The sequence below is a fragment of the Aythya fuligula genome, chromosome 1 (assembly GCF_009819795.1).
Source record: "Aythya fuligula isolate bAytFul2 chromosome 1, bAytFul2.pri, whole genome shotgun sequence".
Lineage (NCBI taxonomy): Eukaryota > Metazoa > Chordata > Aves > Anseriformes > Anatidae > Aythya > Aythya fuligula.
This window is the reverse complement of record NC_045559.1, coordinates 44,294,285-44,314,338: the sequence shown is the minus strand read 5'-3', so window position 1 is coordinate 44,314,338 and position 20,054 is coordinate 44,294,285. Positions and strand designations below refer to the sequence as shown.

General features: G+C 47.7%; 1 protein-coding gene across 1 annotated transcript; it reads right to left on the bottom strand.

Annotated features, from left to right (window-relative positions):
- Positions 1–12,426: 12,426 nt before the first annotated feature.
- On the bottom strand, positions 12,427–18,164 carry HEBP1 (heme binding protein 1). The gene is made up of 4 exons (XM_032207966.1): positions 18,066–18,164; positions 17,791–17,929; positions 16,283–16,463; positions 12,427–14,965 (listed from the first exon to the last, which is right to left on the bottom strand). The coding sequence occupies exons 1-4, from the start codon at positions 18,141–18,143 to the stop codon at positions 14,794–14,796; spliced, it is 570 nt and encodes a 189-aa protein (XP_032063857.1). The 5' UTR covers positions 18,144–18,164; the 3' UTR covers positions 12,427–14,793.
- Positions 18,165–20,054: the final 1,890 nt, after the last annotated feature.

Here is a 20,054-nt window from a genome sequence, read left to right as displayed (position 1 = left end):
ACTGGATGCCTCCTGTTTTGTTCTGCCCCAAGCTCCCTTCAAAGCACCATCTCGCACGCTAGCAGGGAGGTGGTAGCTCTGAGGCTCTTCCTCATTCCCAGCTCTTCTCTGCATCTGAGCAGACATTTGGATCAGATGGGACCTCTGGAGGGGTCCAGTCCAGCTTCTGCCCTGAGCAGGGCTTACTACAGAGCTAGACCAGGGTGTCAGGGCCTTGTCTAGATAAGCTCTGAATATCTCTAAGGATGGAGACTTGATCACTCATTGGGACTTTTTTCCTTGTTTCTAAACAGAATTTAACTTGTTGCAGCTTGTATCTGTCACCCCTTGTCCTTTCACTGTGAACCTCTAAGAAAAGTCTGGTCCCATCTTCTGTATAGCCCCCATCTGCTAAATAGCCAGCAGCAGCAGGATGCCCCTTTGCCTTTTTTCTCTAAGGCTGAGCAGCTCCCTCAGTCTCTCCTGGTGATGGCTCCAGCCAGTCCCCGATATCTCAGTGGTCCCCCTGCCAGACTTACTCAGCTTGATCAATCCTTCTTCTGCAGTGAGAGGCCAAAACTGAGCACAGTACTACAGATACATCCCCACAAGTGCTATGTAAAGGGGAAGAACCAATTCCCTCACTCTGCTGACTTCACTGTTACTCATGCAGCCTGGTATGTGCTCAGCCTACACTGAGTGCACGATGCTGGGCAATGCCTTCTTCAGATTAATTTTCCCCAGAACCAGTTAATCTCTTTGCCCTGGAGGAACTTGTGTGGCTATAAATAGGACTGATGATGCAGTCCTGAGGTTTCATCTCTAAGGCACGTGTACAGGAGCCAGAAACAGCAACCAAGGCTACTCGTGAGCCAAGGGCTGCAGGCAGCTCTCCCAGTGGGCAGCCCCACAGAAGGAAGCCCAACAGCCCCTGCTGATACTTTCCAGCTTCCTGGGGGCTCTGTAGGCAGAGCAGAGGTGCCCTCAGCCTCAACAAGCACAGCCCTTGGGTACCAGCTGGTCAGCATCACTGCCCAGGCTGGGGTTGGTGAGATGCTAGTGCACTGCTGCCGTCCATGGATCTATGCTCTCCCTCTGTCACACAACAATGGGAACTCTCCCCTGGGGAGAGGGGGGTCGCTGCCCTGCTCCAGGAGCCCTGGTTCCCCATATGGACCTGGCACTGGTCCTGTCCCTTCTCCCTGCTTGCAGCACACTCAGCCTTCTGTACCAAGCTCCGTCCTACATGGGATCTTCGCCCTCCCTTAAAGTCAACATGCTGTGTCTCCTGGCCAACCTTTCGAGGGAAAGTGGTGTTTGCTTTGCCTTCACTATGGTGACAAGTGGAACACCACACTTGCTACAAGGAGCACTGTTTCCTGCAAAAGTTTTTTTCTGAAGTGCAAGCAGGAGCTGCAATTTGGGTTGGCCAGGCTGGCCTTGTGTGGAGGGGCTGAGTGCCTTCCTGCCGTCATCTGGGGCTCCACCTGACTGAGGAGTTTCTCCCATTAAACCAGTAACAGGTGTATTTGAGGAGAAAGCAAAGGCTGTGGCTTAAAAAACGGGCATCTTGTTCTCTAATGGAATGTTCAGGAGTCAAAAAAAGAACACCCTGTCTCCAACACACAGCGGTGTCTGCTGTTTCCTTCATCTCACCACCTGCCTGCCCAGGAAGAGCCCACCGCAGCTCCTGCCCCTGCCTGACCTTGGTGCCGAGGGTGCTGTGGGGTACTCGGGGGCAGGATGCTCTCAGCGCCCACCGGGTCCCGCGGGCGGCCGCTGGGTGGCGCCGGTGCTCCGCGGAGCGCGGCGCAGCTCCGGGGGGGGGACACGAGGCTGGGGGGGGTCTGCCTCCGGGGGGACATAGCAGAGCCCACACGCTGGAGTCCTGCTTGAAAAATAAAATAAATAAAATAAAATAAAATAAAATAAAATAAAATAAAATAAAATAAAATAAAATAAAATAAAATAAAATAAAATAAAATAAAATAAAATAAAATAAAATAAAATAAAAAAATAAATCACAGTCTTTCTTTGAACTTCAATAAAATTTGCAATTTTGCTCCCATGAAATGACTTCATTTCTTTGACTCAGCATGTTCCAGCAAGAAAAACAAAATATATCCATCCTAAAAGGGAAGCTTTTCCATTGCGCTGTTCAGCTTGTTTTACACAGCAATACAAAAAGCTTCTCTGAGCTCATTTTATTTTGGGCACGGTTTGGTCTGATTTCAACCAGCCTCTTTCTAACTGCCTGAACTGCAGCTGCCAGGGAGAAAAGGCTGCCTGGGGAGCCTCCTGCCCAGCTCTGGTGAGGTGTGTGTGGGCAAGGGGGCACTGTCATTCCCTGCAGCCTAGGGCACAAACTCATGGTGCTTCAGGAGGCCACAGGAGACAGACAGCCACTGGGACAGAGCAGCGAGTGTGTGTGAGGGCACGCTGCCTGCAGGCTGGGTGTCCGAGCAGGTTATGGCTCACAGCTCCTCTCCCCGTGCCATGCAGCCTCTCAGAAGGAGGCTGCCAAATTCTGCCTGGGTGGGTCAGCCGGAGAGGAGGTCCCCAGCAGCAGAGCTGGTGACAGATGGCAGCGATGCGTGCAGGACAGCTTTGTTACACAGAGAGGCAGCAGGTGGATAACATTGCAAGGTGCTGTTGGTAGATAACACCCGCTGTCCAAGTCACTTCTCCCCCTGCCCCGCAGCCACCATCGCCACTATATGGCAAGGACGTGCTCTGGTTCCCCTTGCTATGTCCAATCTTCTGGGTGCCAGATGGCAAATGCTTTCTGTCAGATGACACCTTGGCAGAGTCAGGATTAAATGCCCAACTTTTAAATGCAAGTCACCTCAAAAGAAGATGTAGTGACTTCTGCAAGGATGTGTGTGCTGATTCAAAGGGGAAAGGGTAGAAAAGTCTATCAACCCATCTTTCTGGCTCTCTTAGTGGTCTAGGGAGAAGAGGAAAGCATGCAAATTTTCCAGCATGACAGATCTACCTGAGAGTTTCTGGCAGCATGGTAAGCTATTGGTTTGTGAGAAGAGTCTGGTGGGCCAAGGTATGCTCAGCCATATGAGATTGCATCTGTTTCAGAGTAGAGTCTCAAGCTGCATCAAAAGCAGCTTTTCTGCTGTCACTGTCCACAGGGGAAAAAAAAAAAAAAAAAAAAAGATATTCCTTGAGATGGCCTTGCCACTCCTTGCGCATCCTCTGCTGCACAGCACAGAGCAGAGAAAGGCCAGCTCCACATCTGGGCCTGCCTTGGCAGCCCCAGCCCCAGAATCTGTTTGTACCTGGCATGTAGAAGACACATGACTTTAATATAAACAAGCATCTGTTAGGCTTCTAGTGTGCTTCCAATCTGGGTCACACAGCTTTGGGCCCAAGAGATGGATCTGAAAGGCAAGATTTTGGCCGGAAAAGGTAGGGTCTATTGGGGAAGAGCCACAGCCAGGACTGGGGGCATGCTTTGATCGCTGAGCCCCTTGCAGCTGCACCACAGCCAAGCTTGGTGTGTGCTCCCTGTAAGAAAAGCACAGCATCTCCCCTTCCCTCTGAGACTCTCCAGGAGCCTGCACAACCCACAGGAGGGGCGAACTGCAGCAGCTGAGCACATCGCACAGCCTGCCCCACATCACACATGGAGGAGCCTGACTGGGGTGGTGGTGGGGAGCATCTCCTCCTGCTTGTATTGCATGGACAGCAGGTTCTGTGAGGCATGGGTGGCTGCTAGGCTGCTGGAAGGACTGCGGGTTCTTCTTGTGCTACGCCAAATGACCTCGGGTCTGCTGCTTTCCTGCCACCCTGCTCCTGCTGCGCTTTGGTGTGTTCCCTGGAAATCAGGTGAAACCTGGCCCACGTGAGGACCTGAAACCTGGAACCACCTCCGTTTTGGTGCTCCTGCTCTGCCACCTGCTGGAGCCGGGCAGGGGCATCTCCAGCCAGCATGGCCACATGCCCCATATCTGCTGAGTTACCCAGGCAGGACCCATGACGATGGATCATGAAACATTTTGTAACCAATTCAGAGTATTAGAGTGAGTTCATGCAAGATCAGTGCTTTGGATCTTGTGGCCACTACATTTTTCATCCAACAGTAGTCCTAAAGATTTACCAGCATGTCTGGCCCTTGTTCTAGTTACAAGTGATTTTTTTTCCAAATCCTGGAGACAAGACGGGTGGGACAGAGGAAGGGCCTCTCTGCGAGTTTCATTATGCACCTTGTCTTTTTTTGAATAACATTTGCCTTTATTGTCTGGTGGCAAATTCTAAAAGTGGAAGTAAATTTCTCTACATTGAGCAAATGTGTAAACGCTAAAAGAAACTATATGCTCTTTTACAGGAACCCAAAGAGATGAAATGCTTGGTAGCATCTCTCCTGATTTCTCTTTCACAGTGCACTCTTCAACTGTAATCAGCTTTTGTGGCTTGCTCCATCTCCAGCCGTGCATACAAATGCTCACACTGAAATTAATAGAAGCATCATGATGTATTTGAAGTGAGAAACTGGGACAAAAAGTTAAATACTTGATGTTAAAATCACTGACAAAAGTTTCTTTGGCTTTAGTTCTCATGTTAGAGGCATCTGGGTATGTAAGACTGGAAAGAATCATTTTTATGGGTATATGTGTCTTAGCAACATCCTAGGAAATAAATATGCATGTATGTTGTTAAAATTTTATACGGGGAGTTTGGAAATGCATCCTCATGGCCTCCCTCTTAGCAAAGATGTGCTTCTGTCTTTAACCCCATGGCTTCACCCCCTGTTCTGCCCCAGGGAATATGGAACTGCTTGTGATTGATGGGATCATCGTAACACATGTGGACAAGGCACTGGGCTTGAGTTTGTACTGGTGACCTCAGATTTGGCATTTAGTAAAGCTCCTGTTGTGTGTTTGGTGTGTCCATTGAATTGCCAAAGCTCCTGCATGAGACCTTCCACGTGCTTATCCTTCTGGCATGCCCTTGTGATGGGGAAATGCTGTTTGCTCTGCTCAGGGCACGAGGTGAGGGGCAGATTGTCACCGTGCCTAGGTGTCTGTTTGCCTTCACACCCAGGGTGCTGTCTGACACTCGGAGAAGAGACTCAAACCCAGGCTGCTCTGGGCACAGACTCAGGGCACGGAGCCCTCTTTCCTCTCACGCAGTGGAGGTGGTGTGTGGGGAAAAGTGTGTGCCTGCAGTCCCTGCCTCAGTTCAGGGGTAGCTACAGGGGAGCCAGGAGCTGATCCACGCCAGCTCCTGCAGACACACATCCTCCCATGCACACACCAGTGGCTCCTTACATGCAGAGAACCGAATCACTTCTTGCATGATCAGCCTCACTGCTAAAACAGACCCAGCCAAGCTCTTGCTGGTTTGCAGGGCAGAGGGCTGGTCGGAGTAGGACAGCTCTTTTCTGAGGCAGCAGCCTTACTCAGGAGGGGCACCACCATCACATGGATCAGTGGGATTTAAGCTTCCCTCCTGAAGCAGGATGCTCTTTCAGCTGGTACTGAGCACTTGCTTGAGTGGGAATCTCCACATGAAGAAATGAGGAAAGCTGAGATACCTGTGCGCTCTCACAGCATGAAGTAAGGAGGGCAGGCCAGGGGACACTGCCACTGAATGGCCCAAGCACAGAAGCTGGGCTCAGCCCATGCTAGCAGCTGGACTCCAGGCTCCCAGTGGACTATCTGCCCTGGTCCTGACAATTTGCCCTGTACTGTCCTGATGAAGCAAGCCCAGGTTTCCCAAAACAAGCTGCATGCCTGCCACTTCTGCTATGTAAAATCACCCAGCAGCAGCAGCTTGCTGCAGGGATTTCATAAGAGGGAGGAAGTCACGGGTCAGAGGCACTTGGTCAAGGGTGTCTCTGGCTGCAGCTCTGCCTGGGAAAAGCTCCTGCCCCTTGTCTCATGAGCTGGATCATCTCTGCGATCACGAGCAGAGAGCAGGGGAGGAGGAGGGGGGTAGCAGTACCTCCAAGCCTGTCTCCATGGGCAGAACAGAAGCACCTCCTTGCACACAGGTCATGCATTCCCCCGTTGCGCCGTGACCTCCTACTTCTCCTCCAGCTGTTATCCCAGCCAAGGGGAGGAGAAGGGCAGGAGCAGGATGTGCTCCCGTCACCTTGTGCTGACAGTGAGTGTTCACCCTTTGCAGCTTTCTCTGAGCATCTGTAGCACTGATTTTCCTGCCTCGGCTCTGTCCAGCTCTGCAGGTGAATTCCCCAAAGTGCTGTGAACTAACTGCACTTCCTAAAGGTCTGAAGAATGAGGACATTATTTACTTTAGGCTGGTGATGGGCATCAAATGGTGTGAAAGAAATGTATTCCTCAGCTCCGTCACTATCTGGGACCAAAATAACAGATAAAAGAAGAAAATCAGTGGGAGTTATCATTATATGGAGTTGCCATGGAAATAGCATGAGAGAACTTGGAGGAGAGCTAGCACACCATGTCTCCAGGAGGGCATAAATCCCCTGCTAGCCTCACGCCTTTTTATCACATTAGCAGGCAATATTTCTTGATTTAGCAAGAGGTGGGAAAACATCAAAGCGCTGTTCTGACATTTTTGTCTATTCCGTGATTTCTCTGACCAAGACCTTCCTGACCCTTCAAGAAGCAGAAATGTGAACCCCAGTGCTATTGGAAAGTTGTCCTAGCAACCACTTGATAATTTCAGTAAAATGGTAAGAGGGATGTCATTTTCCCCAGAAAATATTTATTGAATTTTGTGGATTCATCTGAAAATCCTTCTTTTTTTTTTTTTTTTAATGTAGAATTCTAAGATTTTATTATTTTTTTTTCAAAGAAAAACATCACATTTCATTAGAAGTGCTTTTTAATGGTGATTTCTAAAGAAAAGCATTACAATTTAAATTATTTCCAAGTTTAGCAAAGCTGCCATCTTGTGCAGTTGCACTGTTCTGGGGACCCATTTTATTCTCCTCTCTCAGTCACTGCAACTTGCTTTTAAACTGCCCTATCCCCCCCTGGTCAGCACAGCATAACTGCACCCATTCGAGCAGTGTATCAGGAGACGCCACAACCACAAACACCACTCTGAGGCACAGTGTCCTGGGGGGGTGACACTCCCAGTGTGTGCATCCTGCTCCCCACCCTGCAGCTCCCCTATGGCCTGAAGGTCCCTATGGCCATCTGGCATGGAGCTGGAGGAGGGAGACTGCAGGTATGTGCCTCCTGCTTCTTGCAGGCTCCAAAAGGCTGCAGAGGTGATTGATTACCAACAGGGGACAACTGCCCGATGCTCCTCAGCAATACTGATGCCAACCCCACTGGCAGAGGTTGTCCCACTGGTGACAGCTGTGGCTCTCTCTCCCAGAGTAAACCGCCACTTAGATACTGGCATCAAGCTGCTTATGATACATGTAGATAAATCTTTCATATCTATACAGATATGAGAGAGTGAACGAATGAAGCAGTATGGCTCCAGTGTTCCAGTATTTTTTCCCCTGGAAGTCTTCTTCCCCGCTCCCAACTCCTTCTCCTCCCTATGGCTTTGGCCACTATGTGATGTGACCACCCCTAGAGATAAGAAGGATCCTCAGCAGGGCTCTGAGATAGATGGCAGGAGCAGCAGGGCAGCAGGGAAGCCTCTACACTTGCATCTGCAGCCTTTCAGCAAAGCCAACAAGTTGGAAAGAAAAGATGCTGAGCAGCCTCCAAGGAGTCAGACTCGTACCTCTCCTCACCTTCTTCACCCACCAGCACCAGTGCTGTGTCCCTATGTCAGTGCTGCACGGGCAGTAAGACGAATGACCTGGATCAGGAAGGAGAGCAATGACAGAGGAAGCCAAAGAGCAACATCCCAAATGCTTCTTTAAGAGCCAGTCCAAGATATATCCCAGCTACTGACCCCAATTCTGGCTCAGAGACCCATTTCAGCAACTGAATTTCCATCACATCTGTGACTCCACTTGCAAAATCTGGGACACCAAGATTTTTTTTTTTTCCTAAAACTGTCCTAAAGAAAGAAAGAAGGGACAGGGAGAAGGAAAGGTCACTTTTGTCATCTGCATTTCTAAGACAAAATTGTTGAAGTTATCTAAGGTGTTACAAGCAACTGAAATTTTTCCCTAGAACAAAAGTTGTGGGCTAAGTTCTTGTTGATTGTTTTGTCTGTTTGCTCAGCATCAATTTAAGATAAAATTACACACATAATTTTATAAACGCTATTTATAAGACTGTGAATACATATTATGCATATTTTGTGACAAAATGGATCCATTTTTACCCCTCTGAAATGACAACTCCCCAGCATTGAATAATTCCAGAGGGGCTATTTTTACGGCACTTGGTGTTACATTTGTTGCTGAGTAGCAGCTCTCTGTCTATAGCCATGGGAATAGACATCATTTTTAGCTCGTCGTAATTCTGGTGCTGGATTTGTTCCAGAAGAGTTTGTCATAACAGTAGGCTGTGCATTGGCTATTTATGATAAATGGATTTGTTGATTGCAGGATTTTGGAAAGCGATTGTGTTTGCCTCCACACCAGGACTGTCTGGAGAGACCCCATTCCTCCCCGTTCCTGCATCGCCCAGGACAAGCAGCTGCAGTCTTAAGAAGACCCTCTGGTGGGTGGCAGCTGCCCACCTCCTTGGTGTGCCTGGTTGCATCTTGCAGCTTTCAGTAATTTGAAAGCAGCTGCTTCCACTTTTCCTTCAGGATTATTATTTTCAAACATTTCTTTCCAGGGAAAGGAAAAACATCCAGAGCATTTTCAAAATTTCAAATTTCAAAAGCAAGGTAATGGAGAATGAAAAATGTTGATTTACGTGAACTCAATTACCCCAAACAAACACCAGTGCAGTAACTAATCCTAACTGCCATCCTCTTTTGAGTACCCTTGCTAAATAATACTACAGTTCATGGAAGACATTTCAATGAGCCAGCACATGATGATTTGGAAAGATGTTCCCTTGCAAAGATGACTCATAAAGAGAATTGAGAAACTCTGCAGTCAGTGATTAAACAGCTAGAAAGATCTGCCAGCAGAAATGTGTGTCCAAAATTGTCACGCCGTACACTACCTTTTATTTCAGTACTTCGCTTTGGGTAAAAGGTTTCATTTGTCTCATTTGTTTGAGTATGATGCATGTCAAATTTCAGATCCTCTCCTCTCGTACCAAGAGCAACATTTAATTCTGTTAGTCTTGTACTTCATCGGTTGTGTGGGAAGGTGACTGAACTCTTTGTCTAATAGCAGAAGACACTGCAATTGGTTCTTCAGACACCAATTAAGAAAGGCCTTAAATTAAACATTAGGGATATTAAAAAAGAAAGTAAAAAAAAAAAAAAAAAAAAAAAAAGACTGGTGGCTTGGAAAGCTCTGGAAAAATACTCAAGAGAGAATAGTTGCCATGGCAATGTTTCTCTGTTTTCCCTTGGAATAACAGAAGTATGTATGGATGGCACCTCCCCACCACGCACCTCACGCAGACCAAGCAACCCCCCCCCAGTGCTCCAGGCACGGACGAGGCTCAAACCCACTGAGCTTCCAGGTTCAACACAGACAGGGTGGTACAGCTGCCCACGTAGAGTGGGACTGTGCTTTGGTGCCCCAACACAGGCAGCCCCAGTGTCAGGTCACACTGCCAGTGCTACACTGCACTCCCAACACCACCGTGACACCTGAGCCATGATGCAGGTCAGGGCGCTGCAGCACATGGCCAAGGAACTGCTTTTCTGTACCTCTCACTCTTGGGTCTTGATCACACAGAGTAAGTGGGGTTGGTGAGGGGTTTGCAGCCTAAGATGTCCAGCTGCATCAGCTCATAGGATCCTGAAGTAGAAGGGCCACCGCATTTTTAAGTCCAGACTGCAGGCCAAGCTGCAGGGGACGTAAAACAGCAGGCACTGGCCTGAATCACATGCTCGGTGCATGCCACTGAGTTGACCCACATGCATGAGAATCTAAGTCCTCAAGGATGCTGAAGTACTTAAATACCAGTGGTATCATTCAAGATGTTGTTTCTGGGATGTTCCACTTCCATTTGTACTTTTGAAAAATCACCACCTAAAACTCAGGTTCCTGAACCCAAACATCTGGATAGCATGAAAGATACGCCTGAAGCTACCCCAGGACCTAGAGCCAGCCTATCAGCCAGACTCTGCACTCAGCCTCAGAAGAGTGTGCCTCCTTCCACCCCGTTCACTCAAGTTTCTCCCCATAGAAACTGAGGGGTGGGCAGAAATGAGGGGTAGGGGAACAGCATGCACCCAACTCTCACCTGGGCATGGACTCAGACAAACGCTGTGCTAGAAATCAAGCAGCATTTGCACTGACCCATATTTTGCAGCGGCTCTCACAGAAGACTAGGAAAAAAGCATGGCCAAAACCTGTCTTGTGCAACAAGAGAGAAAACTCAGAGCAAAGCAGAGAGATTATGAATGAGCTGACAAAACCAGCCTGCTGCTGGCATAGGCACCGAGCAGAGACAGAGCAGCTAGACTGGAAGTGTTTCATCCATTACTGTCAGAGAAGTCACTTTTATCACTGATCCTGCTCCCATAAATCAAGTTGCCAAGCAATTTTATAGAGACGTTATACATCCAAAGCTCCTTATGGTCCTGTTAAAAGAGATGCATTTCTTTTTTAGCTCGGTGTGGCTGAAATGCTGTCAGAGAAGAGAGCCACTGTTCAGAATGCTGTTATAAAAGAGGTAGTATTGTAATTACAGCAAGAGGGATAATGCGAGCCAGGAGCCACCATCTTCTTCCCTTGTCCCGTTGCCTTTGGGCAGCCTCGCAAAGCTGAAAATTTGCTACCGCAAGCACAATAGCTGCTCATGCACCCTTTGCCATGGTGATTGATGAAAATGGAGGAATAATGATGTTACTTCTCCATTCATCATAAATCAACCGTCCCCTGAAAGTGGCTAGGGAATTGTAAGCCTGCCCAGATTTATATGGACAACTTAACCAATTAGCTCTTTTATCAAGGCTGTCGTCTTCTTAATGCAGTGTTAGATATATTTAGGCATGTGCCTACAAAAGAAAGTATCTTTCTGAAGCTAACAAACCTCTGATCCTAGCAGACTTAAACCCTTGGTCTGCAAATGTTTGCCCTGTGGCTGTGTTTGCATTGGCAAGTTCTGTGACAGCAGAAGCTGACTAATAGCTGCAAGCATTGGGTCTGGAGGCCCCTACTTGTACGTGACCGATATAGGTGAACGTGAACAAATCCATGTAGTTACACACATAAACACACAAACATGTTTATCGATATATATGTTTTGGAGGTTCAGGAGAGATTGAGTCTGACCATGCTCAGCTGTCCTGACCTGTGGCTGTCCCCATTGCCTTCACAGTACTGCTCCATGCCATGCAGGGCTCTGCTCACATACCTCACCCACACACCAGGCCCCCATTTACCACCCCTCGTTTGGGAGGGAGGGCAGGAGAGCACTCTTGAGCATGGGGCTGAGCGCTGGCATCACTGACAAGGAGAAGCATTACAGCTATCAGCTAATTATCAGCACCATCTCTACTGTTTATAGCAAGCAAAGATAAACCCCAGCATGACCTCCCCTGCCTGCATATCCCTTAGGAAGCAGCACCGGCTGCTGCAGGGTTGCCCCTGGCTGATAGTTGCAGGAGAAAGGCACATGCAGAGTTGTGGCCCTCACTGTGCTCACCTCCAGCACCAAGCAACCCCTCATTCCACTGAAGCGCTGGAGCAAGCCTTCTGATTTCTCCCTCCCTGTACTCATACATCCATGTTGGTCTTGAGTCAAAAATCCAGAGTGTACCTCTGGCTTGGTTACACTCCTGGCCCCAGCAAAATGAGGTTACCAGACCACCTCTAACACCAATGGAGCATCCACCCAGTGATGGAGACATATCCAAAGGCTGGCTGGCCTTGCTGCCCAGAGCAGAGAGCCAACCTGCTGGAAACCCTCAGCCAGAGGATTTCTGCCCTTCCACATGCAAGGAGCTCCTTGCCAAAGGATGGAAGGATGCCACCAACAGTAAGCTTGCCCAAAATGTAACTGCACAAAAGCACAGGAAAAAGTCTATCTGGGTCTACTACACACAGAAACAAAATGCCCCGAGCCACACTGTGCTAGAGACCAGGGGAATATTTATAGAGGGAGTATCAGTACAGAGTTGCATTGATCCTGTATTCTGCCTTAAGTTTCCTCTGCTGTCCATCACTGAAAGCTGACTGGACTTTCATGTGACAGTATGTCTAACATTTCTGAATAGAAGTGCATATTGAAAAGCGGAGTCATGAATATTTGTCTGAACACTATGAACCCCAGCCCTGGGAACATAGAAGCGAAGACACAGTTTTCCTCAGGTGAGTTCTCAAAGTTTCTACATTAACACAAATAAATCAGTGAAAGCCTTTCAGTGGCTGAAACCAGTGGAAAGAAAAAAAAAAAAGAGATTACTCCATCAGCTCCCACTTTGTAAGTCAGATAATGCAAGGCCACACCAAGATACCCAACGCAGAAATTTATTGGAAAAAGCGTTATGACTACATACAGATACTGTGACATGATTAGTAGCCCCAACTGGCAACCTAGAGTCTTCCAAATCAACAACTCCCACTGAGCTCACAAAGTCAATAATCAGCACAAAAATTGTAATTCACAGTATTATTATATTTATGTAAAACTCTAAAAATGCAGTCAGAACACAGGCATCTTTGCTTGTATAGAAAAGGCAATTCAGTCTGCATAAGCTTTTGATATCAGGAACACTGTTTGTTGAACTTTACCCTGTTTACTGCATGTAAAAGGCCAGGGGCAGGACTGCAGAGGCAGAGCCTACAGACCTGGCTACTCTCATATTGGGTAAGACGTGCTTGCTCTCTGTTCAGAAGGTGTATGCATGTTACGAAAAAAAACAGCTTCCTTCCATACTGTGCTGTTGAGATGCGTAGCTCTGTTCATACCAGGTTTATTACTGGTCTTCCTAACATCTGAGATTTCACAGGAGAATTTAAAAAAAAAAATCAGGATTTTGATCATTGCAGTACATTCATTGTCAGTACCCAGAAAGATTTGTATCCAGTCAGTCTATATCTGACTTCCAAAACCAACTCAGGAATGCATAACCTGAGCAGCAGTACACCCCTCCACTCCTTACCTGTGCAGGTAAAAATAATATGTGACATGAACAGGTCCCTTTTGGATTGGGGATGGCCTTAGAAGAGCCTCTGCTCCTTTAAGGAGCCTTCATAACCTGCCACATCCTTGATTTCCTTTTGATTTCTCTTACACTGTGCTGCAATCACTAAGAATGGTGAAGAGCTTTCCCTTTGATATTTATTTTTTTAAATTAACTGCTCATCTGCCTTTTACCCATCCTGACTAACAGTTCTGGCACACAAGGAACTGAAACTCTGTCGTGAGGTCCACAGCAAAGTTCCTATATGGCTCAGCAAAAGAGAAAAGAAAAAAACATCAGAACTTCAGGTTTTCTCCTGTTACTGCTAAGATTTGTTCTCAAAAAGAAGGCACATGTCGAAGAGCTCAACTGGTCAGAACCCCGGACTCCATCAGAACAATCTTTCAGCTCTAGGAGGAAAATGGCTTTTAGAAAGCATCTGAACTTTGAGGCACTTTAGCATCAGAGGAGTGCATCTCTTTTAGTGGAGTTAAGGAATTATACAAGTACCCACTGTATCACAGTGTGTGTGACTGTGTCCCCATTATAGGCATTTTACTTCCTGCCTGGCAGAGAGCTGACAGCTAAAATGCTGGTTTGATGCCTGCCAATTAAACACTGACAGTGTTCCTAAAACAAGACCCACCCTTACTATTGTACTTGAAGTTTCAGAAAGGCTACTTATTATTTGGTGTAAATCCCAGTTTTCAAGAACCTGACTGTCCTTTCTTTAAAGACAGCTGCTCAGAGAAGCCTTTCTGAAACTCACAACATTTAAGGAGAGGTTTTATAAAGATCTGCACCCACAGGAGTTCCACTAGACGCTCACCATTCTTCAGATGCACCCTTAGATTACAAATAATAGGTACCCACTTTTTTCACAGTTTCCATTTTTCTAATTCAATTAGATTACCATCTGCATTTCAAATTTGGTCCTTGTGTAGGGTAGCTTTAAAGAAACATTACACACAAGTAATAGGAAGGTGATGAAATCATCTTGGGGTCTCTGTGTCACATTGTCTAGCTGCTGGTTGAGATCAGGACAAAAAAGAACCCAAAATGTCCCACCTTAGACAGAAGGGACAGCTGAAAACAGTATTTTCCCTCAAATAACTTTTCTTGGTCAGATGACAGAAATGTTGCTTTCCTGCACACACTAGAAAATGTAAAGGATGCCTATTTTCACTGCATTGTTTTGGTATCAATGCTCATGTCCCTTTACACCGCCTTTCAAATGGCACAGATAAAAGCAGTATCTTACAGCTGCAGCAAGCTCAAGAAGATAAAAAAGTCCCTGTATGCACTCTCGTCATGTTCCCCTGCCTGCCTCAGGTAAGACTAATAGTCTGCCAGCACTTGGACGTGACTCCTGTCAGGCACCAGTCTTGGTAATTAAGTACTTCAGCTGTCTCAGCATTGAGCTCTGGGAGCACGAGGGAGATAAAAGCAAGCTGCTGAGAGATCATGAGAGTCCATGTGGTTGAGGACTTAGTCTCAAAGGAAGGAGCACGATCATCAGGGGGGGTATGCAGTGTTCTTCTAAAATGGTTAGTCCTTAAAAGGGCAATGCACAGGTATGGAGGGAGGGGATTCTGTTTTTCTGCCTCTGTCAAATTGTTAATTTATTTTGAAGAGAAGAGGGACGTGGAATGGGGAGGCTATTAGTGCAAGGCAGTGCCAACAGGATCCAGATGCTCACTCTTTCACAAACCAGACCTCATTGCGTCGTCCATAAGGCTTCATTGGGGGGTCGTAACCATTGCAGAAGTAGAAATCCTTGCGGTACGTAGCTTCACTTCCCAGCGCAGACTTCAGCTTGGCAGCATAGTTCACATAGTCCACCTCTTTGGCATAGCCACCAAACTGCCTGCAAAGAAGCCAAACATGGAGAAGTGCTGAGCAGCACTGGAATAGCACAGCACGAAAGAGAAGGAGAACAATGCACAGCTACAATATATTTAGCCTCTCGTTTTGATCCAGGTCCCGCCAGCATGCACTTGCGCAGGCACCGTTCTCTGAGAACCAGCACACTGCTTCTGCAACAGATCAATAGTCTCAAAGGTCACACAGCCAGGGTACTGACAGCCACTGACAGACCCCAAATGGACCCATGTATATCAGTCATCAGAATGGCCCTGCCCTTTGAATGAATGCCATATCAGAGGAACAGCTCCCCAGAGAGCAATGTTATCTCCAAGTCTGCTCAGCCCGCAGTCCTTCCACCAATGCTGTCAACAGCCATGTTCACTGGGGTGTGAACAACCGTCTGCTGGAAGCAAGATCACGAAGGGAAGCCAAACTCAAGCTAGCCCAAAGAAAAAGGAAGGCGGGGAACAGAAACGTTAGCAATTACAGCCCACAATGCTATTTTAAAGGGGTGGGCTGGAATTGGTCTGTTTTATGTTTATCTCCCACAAACAGAAACGGTTTCCACATCAGCCTGCACCTAGCAGCCCTGCTTTAGGGCCAAGGTTTGAGACAAAACAGCCTGTTGCTGCAGAAGCAGCCCACACCCACTGCAAAGGCCAGGCAGCAGTCACAGGCATGGGAGGAACCAGCAGCCCAGGACAGTTCAGTCTGCCAAAATAGCTCAAGCAAAGAGGCAGGGGAACATCCAAGGGGTTAAAAATGGGGTAAAGAGTTTATCGCTGCTGTGATGCTGGCTTGAGTCCAGCTTAAGTCAGTCAATAGCCAAAGCCATTCAAAGGTGATTTGAAGCAATGCAATGGCCACTTGTCTCCATGATGGGTTCTGACATTTGGGCTTCAGCTGACTCCTATAATTTGATGTGAACCACACCAAGGGACATCCTTGATGACTAAGAACCATCTTGATCCCAGAAAATGGGGAAAACAATGGTTTTCAGAGATTAGGAATGACTCAGTCCCTTCATATTCACCCTCCCTGGCTCTTCACCTCCTCAGGTGAAACAAAGAGCCTTTCAGGGCTAACCCCTGCACTTGTTTTACCAGTTAAAAAAAATCAATATTCCAAATCTGTGCACCATGAATCATGACAAGAAATGACGTAAAGCACCTGCCTTCACAGTCTAGAAAGATTCCACCATCTCCTACCACACACACACCCTGTCCATCAAGTCACCTGATAAAAAACACCACTGTCCTTCAGAGCACCCCAGAGACTGGAGCACATGGGACTGGGAATCCCAGGATGTGTTCCTTACGTGGAATAAATGGTCAAGGCTTGTCTCTCTTCAATCTTAATGCTTTCATCGCTAGGACAAGGAGGACTGGCTTGAAACTGGTTTGGGATTCTCAGATAGACCTTCACTTTTTGCTGTAAGGATCCATCTTCAGCAGGAAAGGCAGTGATGGAGACTGGAGCAGTCATGCCCATTCCAACCCCTGAAAGAGACACACACAAATTACTACAGAAGCCTAGGTTCTCAGGAACTCAAAGCATTAACAGGGGATTCATAAACGCTAATTTTGCTTTAGGAAGGCTCCTCACCATGATCTCCTTGCGCAGCCAGTTGAGAGAGTGGGGTACTCTGAGGCATGCAGAACAGCCTTCAGGCTTTTGCTTGAGCCAAACCTCTCTTCATACTGACTCCACAGGGAGCCTGGGAAGTAAGGGCCCCAGGTGATTTCCTGGATGTTTTTTTCATGATTGGTTTTGTTTTTGTGGCTCTCAACTATATAGTGCATGCCACACTCTCTTCTGACAAATCACCTCTAATACAACAGGACCTACAGTTCTTGTGCAGTGGCACATTTATATATGAGTATTTAAATACACGAGTATTTAAATCATTATCATCTATACTTAGTATTGGCTGTAGCCAACACTGGGTGATAGAAGCTTTCTCCCAAACCCTTCCAAATGCTTCCACAGGTCCTACAAGTTCCAGTGCCCCAAAACTCAGAGCTTGTCTGGCTTTCAACAGGACTGTCCATACTGTCCCCAAGTCCAGGAACAGCACACCTCTTTTCTGCTCATTACTTCCCAGAGGTACATGGCATGCAAGAACATTTTTCTTCCCTGCCCTTTCAGCAGTAATGAACGTATAGCTTTCTGGTGGGGACATACCTCCACTGTGATCAGCAAGGAGTTCTTGATAGGCACAAAATGGACTGAAATCATGACATCTTTCTCACTTATTTGTACACTTTGATACCATACCCATCTCAGTGCCATGCTGCAGAAGGTAACTACAGCAACAGTGATCACCTTTCTGAAACTGTAGGGCTGTAAACGCCCTTTTCTTCTCTATCCACCTCCTATTCCCATGTAGACTATATAACTCCCTCTACCACATGTCTGAGAAGGGTATGAGATGCCTCAGATCTACTCTGTGGTCTTCTCAGCCTGTTATGGATGATTATTGATGCACATACTTTAGTAAGTTGAGAACTAGAGGCAATCACCTGGAAGCACCATTATAAAACACTGCGAAGTACCATTAAAAAGCACGCTCATTGTTCATTATCCTTTCATGAATAAAAATAACCAGGCTACACAATAAAAATTCAAGGTCATGAAAGTTATTTCCCTGCCTACAAGGGCAGGCTTTCCAGGCGTGATCACACAACCGAAGCGCCCCAGTTACCCTGGATTTCATCAGCTCCCGTGCACCCCGAGAGCCGTGACAGATCCACGTGTGCCTGTCCCTGCACTATCCCGGCTGCAAGGCAGCACATTCCTGCTTGAGCACGCCGCACGGCCTCTCACCCTTGTCGTTGCTTCCTCCGACGTACTTGAGGAGCTTCAGCACCCCTTCCTTCGAAGCCTCGTCGAAGGGCTTGCCCTCCACCTCCACGGCGGCGAACTGCCCGCCTTCGCACTCCCTCTCCTCGTAGCTGAGCTGCTCCTGAGGGAAGGCGAAGGGTCAGGAGCCGGGGAGGAGGAAAAGGAAGGCGAAGGGGCAGACGGCGGGGGGCAGCCTCCCTCCGCGCTGCCTTCCTTCCCGTGGGACCCCCGCGCCACCCAGCCGGGCCGCCCCCTACCTTCTCCCCCCTCCTCAGCACGCGGTGGGGCCATGTCTCCACCGTGCTCAGCAGGGAGTTCTTGATCATGCCCAGCATGTCGCCCACACCGCCCGGCCCGGCCCGGCCCGCTCCCCTCGCAGTGCACCGCAGCGCAGCGCAGCACGGCCGGCAGGGAGCGGCCGCGGACCGCGGCGGGGCGGAGCGGGGCGGAGAGAGGAGGGGAAATGGCTGGGGGAAAGAGGTTAAACGGGGCCCAAGGGCTGCCAAAAATGTGGGGGGGTACATGGACAGGCTGGGGAGGAGGGCCCAGCTCTCCCGGAGCTCCAAAACTCTGCGTTTGTTGTAATTTTTGTTTTCAGTTTTGCTTTCTGACACCCGGCTCGATCTACGCGGGTGAAGCCCACCGCGGTGGCCCGTGGGGTGCAGAAGGACAGGAGCCGGGCGGAGAGGGGCTGGTGAGGAGCCCCAGGGCTTTTGCTAAGGAGCCAAAAAAAAAAAAAGGGAATGTGACAGAAGAGATGTTAAGGCACTTCCCCCTTGATAGGGACCCTCCTGCGATGACAAAGCGGTCGGTGACAAGCCAAGCCCGGTGGCTGTGCTCAGACCGGCGCTGACAGGGTGACATGGATGCAGCTCTAGTCACCTATTAACTATTATAATTTGTTTTGTTTGCTGTTACACAAGAAGCTGTGGTTGTAACAGACACTGTGTGCTGCAGGTTATTGGTTCTCTTATGAAACGAGTGGTGACTATCTCCGTTGGGCTGAGTTTTGCCAAAAATACCTATTTGTGCCTATCAGTGGAGGAAAACACGGACTGGGTCAGACCGGAGGGGCCCATCATGCCCAGTCTTCTGTCTGTGACAGAAGGTGCTGGTGAACATTTGGGTAAAAGGGCAAAGCCCATGGTGGCCAGGCCTGGCCTCCCACCTCCAGCCATCTGTGGCTGAGAGACTTCCCTGGGCCAGACATCTTATCGTCCCATTTCAAGTAGTCCTTGGTGGATTTTATACAACTTTATACAACTTCAGGTTGCCTGGTGAGATGCTCATGTCTGAAATGTGAGCAGGTAATGAAAGCTGACATCTATGTTGTATTTTTTCCTCCAGAAAGGCCAAGATGCCCACTAGTCCCTACAGCCCCAGGCGAGGTGTGCAGAGCAGCTCGTGCAGGGAGCAGCAGTGGTGCAGGCGTACAGCTGGTGCTCCAGCACTGCCTTGTAGCTCTGAATGCAGGGCAGCAAGGAGGAGGTTGATGGGGCCTTTCTCTCCTGTTATTCACTGTCATTTAGGAAAATATATTCTAGAATCAAAATACATGTAGTCTACATCTCCTTAGAAATTATGATGAAAGCTTTGCCAAAGGTATGACTGTATTTCTTTTTTTTAAAAACAAAACAAAACACAGCCTTTTTATTTATTTTTTCCCTTTTCTAGTTAAACAGTGTTTCAGATTCCTAAGCAAAAAACAAGGAAATACTTACCAAATTAGGGTTTTGTTATTTTCTGAAAACCCGAATTCAGACTTTACACCCAGGAAATATTTACCAGATTGTTTCATATATTCCTCATACTCCCCCACTCAACTCCTAGATCCCAGCCACAATGCTCACTGAGTTAATTCTTGTGGTTCATTTTGAAAGATTTAATATGAAGTTAGGTTCTCCCCTTCCCTCTTAAAGTTAAATGTCACTGAACTTCTTTCCATATACTCAGGCCTTGAGAATCCTTAAATCCTTACTATGACTGAAGACTGCAAAAGAGCTCTTATGCCAGCCTTAGCCACAACCATTTAGGCATAATTCATTCTTTATTTTATTCTCATAAATTGCTTCATTCAGACCTTTAAAAATAGTTTATTTTCTCTGACTCTTTTATCTACGTTTCAAAAGATTTCAGGTATGCAGTTGGGTACAGTGCTGGGTAAGAATCTCTTTAGAGACCTGAAGAACAAGCACACTCTATCCTCCATTCACTGCATAATGACTGGAGGTCTGTGTCTGCATGTG